Raw genomic sequence first — 12145 nt, 5'->3', positions numbered from 1 at the left:
GTGTGGTTATATACTCCTTACTGGATCCTGGATCCTGACGGGTGTGAGGTTTGGGTAAACTCATGCCGACCATGTTCTGTGTCCCCCCCATTCATCCCTGCACAGTTTGCTTGGGAGATATTATCTACCACCTCTGCTTCAACATTTGTGTCGATGACTCTCAAATGAGAAAGACAGAGATGGGACGTTGGGAAGTCAGGAGGGGAGCCCCCTTAATTGTGTGTCATCCATAAACCATGCCACAGAGCCACATCCTCCCGTGCAGGTGTCAGGAAATTCTTTTCTTTTGGACACTAAAAGAGTCCCCTAAATACTGCTATATTGCTACAAGAGGGTAGTGTGTATGTGTGCAACTTTTTTTTTTTTTTTTGATGTCACATACTACAGACTTGTGACCAACAGTTTTGCTTCACTTCTTTCTAAGCTCCATTGTTTGAAATATCAGGACAATTCTTTTAAAATGTTGGAATAATTGTTGACTCCTCAGTTTTAGTATCGCCATCATCTGCTTAGTATAAGCCAAACCCTCCTTGTGGCATAGCAGGGCTTATATGATCTGGTTCTAGCCCATCTTGACACTCCCCTCTGCCTCCCCAGAACCAAACAGGGACATATGAGCAGTCTAAACATTCACATCTGACTTCTCAGGGGTCTCCAAAGGAAGGCGCTCTGAATGCCTTAGACTTTTACACATTTGCCTGTCCCTTGACCTGGAATGCTTTTCTCTTCCCTCGTGTTCTATTGGTTAAATTGTTTTTTCTTCAAAACTCTTAGAAGCCTTCCTGATATGCCTCACCGATTCCTTCAGCATAATAAAATTATTACTTCCAAAACACATGGCACATTCTCGTTTAAATACATTACACTGTTGTGTATTTATTTATTGACCCTCTGCCCCCGCCCCGCACACTAGATTTGAAGCTCTTTGAAGGCAGGAATATGCCTTATTCACCCATGTATTTTCAAGCGCTGCAGAAGGCACTGGAGCATTTATGATGGAGGGAGACTATTCTCTGAGAAAGAGGAGAGGGCCCAAAGGGGCCCCAGAGAGCAGGCAGAAAGCAGAGTCTGAAGAGCCCTGGGGGGTCGCGGTGGAAAGAGGCACTTCATACGCCCGGCACGGAGTTAGATTCCAGGCTGAGGCTATAGCCGGCACTGAGAGGGATCCCCACCGGGAGGCAGACATTCCTGCACGCCTACCCTGCCCAGTTTCACACCCTACCCAGGCCTGGGATGAGAGCAGTCTTCAGGAGGTTGCTGGCCTCCAGGCCTCTCTCCCCAGAGACTGGTGATGTGAAAGCCTTCACTTCTGTGATTGGTTTAGCCAAAAGGGCAAGGACACTATTGGAAGTGAGCTGGTAGAACATGATCTGGGGACGGAGCCTGGCGAGCTGGTGGGCAAGCTCCTAGCCCACAGTGTGGGTGAAGCAATGGATCAGGAGCGGGGCCCGGGACCTGTGCTGCTGCGGCTGCTACACCTTCTTTGGCTGCTGCCCCACTCCTGGACCGCCCCTCAAGGTATGATAGCACCTCCCCTTTGCTTCAGTCCTGTCGGGGCTCCAGCCTAGGGAGCCAACCCAGAGCACAGGAAGAAGAGCCCCACGCTTAGTAAGTGGTTGGAAGTACTCTGGGATAGTGGAGACTAGCAGAATTGGGAAAAAGCTAGTATGGACGGATGGCTGACAGTGTCAGGGGTACTTTATATTATTTCATTTAAGAGCCTCTTGAAGCACAGATTATAACATCCATTTTTCAGATGAAGAAAATGAGACTCAGAATTTCAGTAACTCGTGCAAGTTCACACAGTGGGAAGTGGTAGAGCTGGGATTTGAACAAAGCAAATGTTCTTTCCATTGTTCCACTCAGGAGTCACTCTGTAGTCTGTCATCAACTCACCTTGCAATTCTGGAACAGTCTTTATTGGTCCTTAATTTCCTTCTCTGATAAGGATGGGACAGAATGGAAAAATAATCTGGAAGATCCCTCTTACTCTAAATGTCTATTAGTCTAAGTATTGGGTATTGGGTAGGTTTCCTGCTAGCTGAAGGGATTCTTGCTAGAAGTTTCACAGAAGAGGGATTATTTCTGGCAGCTGTGGGATCACTTCCCCCAGTACTGTCATTGCAAGGCTGGATGGTTGAGCAAGGAGGGGAAGACGTTTTCAGAGAGGCCTGGTGCCAAGGAAGTGGCTGAAAAGCCTGGAGACCATTTTTCAGTTTACCATGTGTGTCTGGGTGGAGGAGGGGCAGTGTTATCTACAGTATGGGGAGGCCTTGCCCATTCCTTCACCCTCGCTTCTAAGGCTGCGGAACCCATCCAGGACATCCACAAGTGACCGTGGTGGTCTGTGAATTAGACAGAGTTCTCCCTTTTGGGAGGATGCCCCCTTGTGCCAGGATGCATGACTCGGTGAGCAGAATGCAGGCTGGATTTTGGCCTCCAGCTACCTCCTTAGCCGGGTGCCTTTGCGCAGCTCACAAACACACAACCAACGCTGACACTTCAGACAGTAGCCACTTTTACTTTTTACAACTTTAGAGGGTTGGCCTTTTTATGGAGAGATCCCAGTCATTTCTTTTTCACTCCCACTGGGTGGAAGAGCCCAAATAACAGACACTAGAGGGGGTTATACCTCACCCCTGCCCTCAGGTTGCAGGTGACTGTTTTCTAAACTAAAGAGGAAAAGGAGGAGGCCTCCTCCCCTGACCCTGCCCTGTCTCCTTTGCACCCCTACTGCAGGGTGGCGAGATAATCTGCAGAACCACACGTTCCAGCACACAATGTACTGTCAGGACTGGAGTCCCAACGTGGGACTTTCCGAGGCCTACGACGAGGACCAGCTTTTCTCCTTTGACTTTTCCCAGAACACTCGAGTGCCTCGCCTGCCTGAATTCGCTGACTGGGCTCAGAAGTCTGGAGATACCCACTCCATTTTCTTTGACAAAGGATTCTGCCAAGTCATGATTCGTGAAATAGGCCCACAACTTGAAGGGAAAATCCCAGTGTCTAGAGGTCGGGGGCTTTTCAGGAGTGGGGTGGGGGCTGCATTCTTAACCTCATTAATGTATACTCTGAATTGCTCCACCTCACACCAACTCTCCACTCCTGGTGCCCGTTTTCGTTGTGGGTCAGAGACAACTGCCCAGATGTAGAGGCATTCAAAGCTATTGTATTTATTACACTTGATGAAGTCAGCAGAGAGCAGTCGAAGCCTAGTGAATATCAGTGCTTGTGTTACTGTGCTCAGCAGCTTGGAAGAGGAGAGTGGAAATACCTGATGATGTGCCTGTGTTTTAATGAGAACACAGCGGGTGACTAGATGCCATAGTGAGGCCTAGACAGGACGTGCTGCGGGAAGTCAGGGGGACGGCTGCAGAGAGGCCTGGATCTGGCTCTGCCTCTAGGTCCGGCTCTGGTTCTCACCTAAAAGAAGATCCCCTCAGAGCCCCAGCACCTCCCTCACCTCTCCCCACAAAGCCCTTCCCCATCGATTATGTCTCTGCCCACTCCTCCAAACACTGGGATACCATCTAAACTTGTTTCTTCTTCCCCTCATACTTCAATTCCCTCTCAGGATTTCCTGTCGTTGAGGTGTTCACGCTGAAGCCCCTGGAGTTTGGCAAGCCCAACACGCTCGTCTGTTTTGTCAGTAATCTCTTCCCACCCACGCTGACAGTGACCTGGCAGCATCACGCGGCCCCTGTGGAAGGCGCCGGGCCCACTTTTGTCTCAGCCATTGATGGACTCAGCTTCCAGGCCTTTTCTTACTTAAACTTCACACCGGCACCCTCTGACCTTTTCTCTTGCATTGTGACTCACGAGATTGATGACTTCACAGCAATTGCCTATTGGGGTGAGACCCTGCTCCCTGGAAGCCTGGTTCATTTGGGGACAAAAAGGGACCGACCCCTGGGAGGGCCTTCTTTCTTTACTTGGACCTTGTTTAGTCCCTTCTCACTCTGAGCCAACCTCAGCCTTCCATGCCTCAGTTTCAGCCTTGTATTCCCAGACACACACATCATTCCCCTGGAAGGGGGGCTCCCCAACAAGGTCTCAGGGCCTACCTGCTCCCCTTTGTCTCCAGTGCCCCACAACGCACTGCCCTCAGATCTTCTGGAGAATGTGCTCTGCGGTGTGGCCTTTGGTCTGGGCGTGCTGGGCGTCATTGTTGGCTTGGTTCTCATCATCCACTTCCGGAAGCCTTGCTCAGGTGGTACGTTGGGGCGTCTGGAGGGGCTGGTGAGCTATGGGAGCCATACAGTGGTGTGTGGGCAGGCGTGCTTGGATTATCCCCGGCATGGAGGGGACTTAGGGTGACCCTCGGGCCCTTGGGTGGGGGGCTCTATCGGGCACATGGACATCCACCTGTGGGGTCCTGGTTACACACGCAGCTATGGTGACAGGGATGGTTTTGAGTGGCAGAGGATTGACATGAGCTGTTGGAAGGGTGCTTGGAGGTGATTTGGGGACAAGGAGAGATCAGCTTCTCTGTAGGGTGGGCTGCAGGCAGGGAGGGGCGTGCAGGGAGGAGGGGATCCCCCTGATGGCTTTCCTCCATTCTTTTCTCTCCTCAGACTGATTCTTCCTGGTCAGAGTCTGATGCCAACACCTTCAGCTATCCTAGCAGGGGGCGCTCAGGTTTCTCACATCTTGCCTAGGACTGCTCCTTCTCAGAGCAGCAGGCCTGGGACTTCCCCTGCTGTATGTGTGTGTACAGGTTTCTCACCTTGGGTCTCCGCCATCCCCAGGCTTGCATCCAGGGGAACCGAGTGGCCTTTCTATCACGACCACAATCCTTCCCACTCAAGGCAATAAATTTGTTTTAATTCACAATGTTTGTTTCTGGATATCTCAACTTGAGTGGGTTCTCATTTCAAATTCAACATGCCTTAACCTGAACACAGCTTGTCCTCCTTAGGGAGGGAAATGGGAAACCCCCTAACTCCTCAGCTACCTCTGTTCCTTGGTCTCAGCACCACAAGATGGCTTCCACTACCACTGGTGTGGCAAACTATGTGGGAAACAAAGGCAGAGCTACTTCTGATCATCAGCTCACAAAATGGTGGGGTTTTTGCGCGCGGGTGTTGTCGCACTTCACTGCCGTGAGAAGTATAGGACTCCGTCCCACCTTCGCTGTAGCCGAGGAAACAGGAGTGCAGGAGTGGGAAAAGTGAGCCTTCAGATGCGATTCTAACGCCGTCATATTGGTTCTGTGAAAACAGGATATTCAGACTCTGGAAGCGATGACTGAGCAGCCTGGAATGGTCCACAATTCACGTGTCCTTCCAAACGGTCTGTTCTTTGGCCCGAGTGGCTCTTCCTGCTGTCCCGAGTCGGGGAGGATAGTGGGGCCAGGGGAACATGGCTACTGGGACTAAATTACTTTGCATTTTGGCTTCTTGCTTTCTTTAGGGTCTGGGAGTTGCTCTGGAGGAGGGGGTGGCATTAAGGTTAAAAGTGAAATTATTTTGGTGAGGGAGTCTCTGTTCTTTGCACTGTACCAGGATCTAATCTAAGGGAAAACACCCGTTCTTTCCAGGAGCTGGAACCTCTCTGAACCACCTTATTTCTAAGAGCCACATGTATACAGGTTAAGAGTATGGGCTATGGAACCAGACTGCTGGGAATTCGATTGTGACTGTCAAATTTTAGCTGTGTGCCCTTCGGCAAGTTACTTAACCTCTCTGTGCTTTGGTATCATATTCTGTAAAAGGATGATAACAGTAGTGCCCACCTTAATAAGATTTTTTTGAAGCTTAATTAAATTACTATCAGATGTTTAGAACAGTGTTTGGCATATAGAAAGGTTGCTCAATAACTTAGCAAAGATTTTCGCAAGGGAACTTAACGTCATTGACTTCTTTCTCTTTACTAGAACCTATTTTGAATCTACCTTTAAGTATTGTATCTCTCCCTTTGAGATGTTTTTCTTTTCACTTTACTATTCAACATCTGTCTGTTATTGCTTACAACTTCTTCCTGATTTCTATCTATTTTCCAACTTATCCAGAAGTTCCAGCCTTAAAGCTGCTTTTGTTATGCTGTGTAACCTTAAACAATTCTCATTCCCTCTCTGGGCCTCAAATTCCTCATCTGTAAAATGATGAGCTTAGAGTAGGTGCTTTCTAATTGTGAGAAATGCTCACAATAAAAACTGGGACACATGACTTGAGCAGCAAAGCGAGGCGTTTATTCACGAGTCTGCAGAGTCCGGGGCACCCTCAGCCAGGAGAATGTGTGCGCTGAGTAGACAAAGAAAACTGGTTTTATAGTAATGCGATTAGCTCCCCCTCCCTACCTCGATTAGCTCCCCCTCCATAACACGATTAACTTCCCCTCCCCTCTCCCTTTTCCCCGTTTCTCCATTACTGGTTACTCCGGAGTTTCAATCTAACACGATTATCTAAATGCCCCTTTTGTGATTTGTAAATATGCTAATGTTGTCAACTCCCTTCTCAGAGATCCTCTAATTACATTTGCCCTTGAGACCCTCTAATTACATTTGTTCTTTGTTACTAATGATTTTCTATTGGTTTGGGAGTCACTATTTCCTTGTTTCTTACATGATCAAGAATCCTATTAGATTGTCATTTATAATACTCAAGAAGAATTCAAGACCCTCTCTACTCTGGGTTCCCTTCCTTTTTTCTTTTAAATTTACCATTTTAACCATTAAATTTTTTTTTAAATTTATGTATTTATTCTAGAGAGAGAGGGAAAGAGAGAGGGGGAGAGAGAGAGAGAGAGAGAAACATTGATGTGATCAGTTGCCTCTGTTGCCTCCTCTCTGTGCCCCAACTGGGGCTCGGACCTGCGACCTTTCTGTGTGTGTGATGACACTCCAACCAACTGAGTCACACCAACTAGGGCTGGGTCCCCTTCTAATAAAAAATATTATTCACTCTTTCCAGCTGGAGTCCTGTTCTTCAATGAATATGTTTTCTCCCTCTTTCTTAATAGTATCATGTGTGCTTTACGTAAGGGCATTTGCCCAGGCTTTTCCCTCTTATTGGAATACCTTTCTGCTTGTTCCCATCTTAACCAGCGCTATAGATTCAACTTGGGTTTGACCTCTTCTATGAGCCCCTCCTTAATCCTGCAGCCCTAATTGGTCTTTATTGAACTCTTCCAAGGCGGTGCTGGAATCCTGGAAGCACTCAACCCAGGTCTTACTGTCAAGGATATCCTGCCTTGTTTCATATGTTAATTTTTTTCACTCAACTAGTTTGCAATTTCTGTAATTCGGGGACTATAAACAGTTTATGCTCCCACCAACAGAGCAAGGTAATTCTCATTTTCCTTGATCATCACTAACACTTAAGATTATTTGACTTTCAAATGTTGGCAATATGGTGGTATAAGGTGGTATCTCATTTTAATTTGCCATTCTCATTACTAGTGAGGCTGGGTATCTTTTCATAGGGTTCTCTCTGTGTGAATTGCCGATTCATATCTTTTGTTTTTTTTAATTGCATTTCCTTATCTTTCTTGTAAATTTGTGGGGATTTCTAATATACTCTAAATAGTAATTTATGTCAATATAAATATTGCAAATGCCTTCTTCCAGTTTGCTGCTCATCAGTTAAATTTATACAGTTTTTTCCCTGCATAGATTTATTCTTTAAAAAAAATAATTTATCCATTTGTTTATTTATTTTTAGAGAGAGGGGAAAGGAGAATGAGAGGGAGAGAAACATCACTGTGTGGTTGCCTCTCACTCATGCCTCCACCTGGGAACCTGAAGTGCAACCTAGTCATGTGCCCTGACTGGGAATCGAACCAGCGACACTTGGCTTGCAGGCCGATGCTCAATCCACTGAGCCACAGCAGCCAGGTCCCTGCATAGATTTAGTTTTGACTTTCAAAACACTTATGGTTTGTGCTTTTATGATCTTGAGGAATGCTTTCTAATCATAAGGCAATAAAGTTACAATTTTTGCTGAACTATAAAGTGATAAGGTAATACTCCATTTTCTCAATGAGAATATTTAAAAAATTTTTTTTGACAAATTTTAATATATAAAATGTTAGTGATATAGAAGTAATAGGGGAATAGTCAAATAGTCAAACTACCTATATTTAGTTATCAACTCACAAATTTAAAACTACAGTTTATAATATAACATATTAATGTAGGCATATTGCTATTTCCACCCTCGCATTTTATAAACAATCTTATTCTAATTCTTCTCATGAATTTATTCATTGAGATAATTTTAGGATAACTCATCTTCTCCAAATAGCTTTAAGAAAATGACCTTAATTTGAAAAGAAAAAACCCTAAGGACTTAAATATATAAGGTAGTTCCTTTTTTTCTGATGAATAATTTTATGTAAAAAAAGCTTGTGCTTATAATTATCTGGCTGTGTATGATACCCTACTGTGCTGTTATTAGTGTTATTGCTTTCCTTTCACATTGAGATCTTTATTGATCTGGAATTTTTCTATGTGGTGTAAGGATAAAACTTTCTTTTCCTCCAAATGTTACAGAATGGGGGTGTCCAAGAACCCCCAGAGCTTGTGGCTGGGGGATGGGGAAAAGGAAGCAGCTTTCAGGATGCCTTCACATGCCCAAGGCTAGTAGCTGGTGCCTTTATTATGCAAATGGTTTGATGCTTCCAAGGCCTCAAGGAGATGGGAGGGGTCTTGGACCCTGAGATGGTATGGAAAAAGCACACAGAGCCTGCGTAAGGTTCTGTGAATGATCAGAACTGGGTGCCATGCCCACTGTGTCACAGGACGCAGTCAGGGATTTAAAAATAAGCGGCAGACATTTTAATTGGGTTCTCCATGCAGATTAGAAAGGAGGGGACTGACCATGCGGTTTTGAGGAGGGGACTGACCTTGTGGCTTTGAGAAGGGAGAACTCCATGCAGTTTACAAGGAGGCTGAGAATCCATGAGGTTCTGGATTAAAAGCTGGCTGGCACCTTAACACAGACAAGACCTCCCTCAATCAGAATTGAATGATTGGCAGCTACTGGTAAAGCTGAACTGTGTCTAGGAAGTAGGGAAACAGTTTCTCTAACTTTTCTAAAACTAGCCTGATTTGGTAGGGGTTGGCAGAAATATGTGTTTGTAGGTGTTTTAAGGAAAATAAGACTTAACAGCAGAAATCCGCAAATAATCTAAATCTATATAACTGTTAAATAAACAGTTCTTTTTCTTTTCACTAAACTCTGGTATTGAGAGTTATAATTCTGGTGGCAGGCAATCAGGCCCCTAAGAAAACAGCCTGTGGTTTCTGTTTCAATTGGAGCAGCCCAGGGGTTCTGTAACACAAATAGTAAATTGATCTTTTTAATACCATTTACCAAACATTCCATTTACTTCCAGGGATTTTACATCAAGTTCCCCTATATGCATGGACTTGTCTATGGATTATTCAGTTCCTGTGTCAGTATCATATTGTTTTAATTATTAAAGCTTTTTAATATGCCCTTCTTTATCAAAATAGTCCAAGATACTCATGGACTTTGTTTCCATGTATATTTTCTAATCAGTTTGTCATGTTCTCCCCAAATCCTGCTATCATTTTGGTTGGGACATCATTTTGGTTAGAGATATGGGAGAAATGGACTTTATCATTATTTTTAGAATGCCCATCCATGAAAATGATGTATCTGTTATTTCTTGAGGTCTTAATTTATATAATTTAACAAAGGTTTTTTTCTATAAAGTTCTTATACTTATATGTTAATTTCTAGACATATTATGGGTTTTATTACTATTATAAATTGTTGGCAATTTTCAAAAAATTTAGTATATTTTATTGATTATGATGTTATAGTAGTCCCTTTTCTTTCTCTTTGCTACCCTCTACCGAGTATCCCCCTTCACTCCAGCAATCCCACCCTCTCTTATTTCATGTCCATGGATCGTGAGTATAAGTTCTTTGGCTTCACCCTTTCCTATATTATTTTTAACTCCCGCCTGTCTATTTTGTACCAAACAATTATGCTTCTTGATCCCTGCACCATTTCCCCATTTCTCCCCCTTCCCCCTCCCAGATGATAACCCTCCAAATGATCCCCATATCTATGATTCTGTTCCTATTCTGATTTGCTTTGTTGGATTTTGTTTTTATTTTTTAGATTCAGTTGTTGATACTTGTGAGTTTGTTGTCATTTTAATGTTCATAATTTTGATCTTATTTTTCTTAAGTCCCTTTGACATTTCATATAATAATAGCTTGGTGATGATGAACTCCTTTAGGTTTACCTTGTCTGGGAAGAACTTCATCTGCCCTTCCATTCTAAGCGCTAGCTTTGCTGGATAGAGTAATCTTGGTTGTAGGTCCTTGCTTTTTATCACCTTGAATACTTCTTGCCAATACCTTCTTGCCTGCTAAGTTTCTTTTGAGAAATCAGCTGATAGTCTTATGGGCACCCCTTTGTAGGTAACTCTCTGCTTTTCTTTTGCTGCTTTTAAGATTCTCTCTTTATCTTTCACCTTTGGCATTTTAATTATGATGTGTCTTGGTGTGGTCCTCTTAGCATCTAGCTTGTTTGGGACTCTCTGTGCTTCCTGGACTTGTATGTCTATTTCTTTCACCAAATTTGGAAAGTTTTTCTTCATTACTTTTTCACATAAGCTTTCAATTTCTTGCTCTTCCTCTTCTCTTCTTTCTGGCACCCCTATGATTCAGAAGTTGGTATGTTTAAAGTTGTCCTAGAGGTTCCCAAGCCTCTCCTCATTTTCCTCCATTCTTGTTTTCTCATTCTGTACTGGTTGACTGGTTTTTTTCTTCCTAATGTTCCAAATCATTGATTTGAACCCCGGTTCCCTTCCCTCCACCATTGGTTTTCTATGGATTTTCCTTCATTTCATTTAGCATAGCCTTCACTTCTTCCCTTATGCATTTGCCATACCCAAGTATATCTGTCAAGTCTGTGAGCATCTTTATCACCAGTGTTTTGAACTCTACATCTGTTAGGTTCGTTATCTCCTCATCTGTTAGATTGGCTATCTCCTCATTTAGTTCTCCCACTGGAACCTTAATCCGCTCTCTCTTTTGGGCCATCTCTCTCTCTCTCTCCTCATCTTGACAGGCCCCTGTATTTGTTTGCCTCTGTGCCTTAGTTAGACCTGTTGCACCTGTGATATTGTAAGGGATGGAGCCTTAGGTATTCATCAGTACAGGGCGACCCAGTTCACCATGTTGCGATGCAGTGTGTGGGGGGGGATCTGAGAGGGAACAATGCTGCTTGCTCAGCACACGCCCCTTTTCCAGGCACTTCTCCCACTTCCGTATGAGACTGGTGCCTGTTTAGCTGCTGCCCTGGCCATCGTTCCCAGAATGGGTGGGTCTGCGGACATTCTGGGACTGTGGCAGCCCTTTAAACAATCAGACTCTACTGAGAGACCAACCCCTACTGGTTTGCACAATCAGAAGCAATGAGGCTTTATTTTCCCCGGTGCTGGAAATGTGAGCTGTGCGGTCTGGTGTGGTGCTGGGAGTGCTCCCCAGCTGTCCCTCTCTACTTTTTAAAATGTGTGACTGCATTTTCCACGAGCCTGCTGCTGCCGCCCCCGTGTCCTCTCCACCCTGGCTCCGCCCTTCCTTCCTGTCTGGATGAGTATTTCTTCTTTATTTCTTTGTTTGTTGGACTTCCGTGCAGTTCAGTTTTCTGGAACTTCTCATTGTCTCTAGTTTTGAGGTAGTTGTATTCCTTCTTAGTTGTGGAGGGAGATGCAGTATATCTGTCTAGGCCTCCATCTTGCTGCGGAAGTTTCAATTATTTTTAATCGATTAAGAGTATAGGATTTAGAATCATAAATCCTGAGTTCAAGTTATGGTTTATTACTTCATATCTGGGTAAATCTGGGCAATCACTAACCTCTCTCTGCTTTATTTTCTCACAGTTAAAATGGAGATAACATTCTTCAAGCATTGTGACAAATCATGTAAAATATCCCCTAGTAGTTCAGGTAATTTCGCTGCAGGATGGAAGGATGATGCACTAGTTACAGCAATTGTAACCCAAAGGTCAGGGTCTAGACTCGAGAGGTGAATCCTGATAGGGAAGAAGGAGTGGGAGGAGGGGTGGAGTGAGGTTGGTCAGACTGCAGAGTAGGGTAATCCTAGGAGGTGTGGGTGTGTGTAGTTTTGAAAAAACATTGAAAGAAGTCACAAATGTGGTCT

The 12145-nt window shown here is 44.6% G+C and overlaps 1 protein-coding gene across 1 annotated transcript; it reads left to right on the top strand.

Annotated features, from left to right (window-relative positions):
• The first annotated feature begins 1348 nt into the window (after positions 1–1348).
• LOC150006805 (HLA class II histocompatibility antigen, DM alpha chain) lies at positions 1349–4833 on the top strand. Its single transcript, XM_090280396.1, has 5 exons — positions 1349–1518; positions 2740–3012; positions 3575–3853; positions 4085–4213; positions 4575–4833. The coding sequence occupies exons 1-5, from the start codon at positions 1431–1433 to the stop codon at positions 4577–4579; spliced, it is 774 nt and encodes a 257-aa protein (XP_090136522.1). The 5' UTR covers positions 1349–1430; the 3' UTR covers positions 4580–4833.
• Positions 4834–12145: the final 7312 nt, after the last annotated feature.

The sequence above is a fragment of the Furipterus horrens genome, unplaced genomic scaffold (genome assembly GCF_987537825.1).
Source record: "Furipterus horrens unplaced genomic scaffold, mFurHor1.1.pri manual_scaffold_6, whole genome shotgun sequence".
In the NCBI taxonomy this organism is placed as follows: domain Eukaryota; kingdom Metazoa; phylum Chordata; class Mammalia; order Chiroptera; family Furipteridae; genus Furipterus; species Furipterus horrens.
The sequence above is the reverse complement of the archived record's forward strand: the minus strand, read 5'-3'. Positions and strand labels throughout refer to the sequence as shown.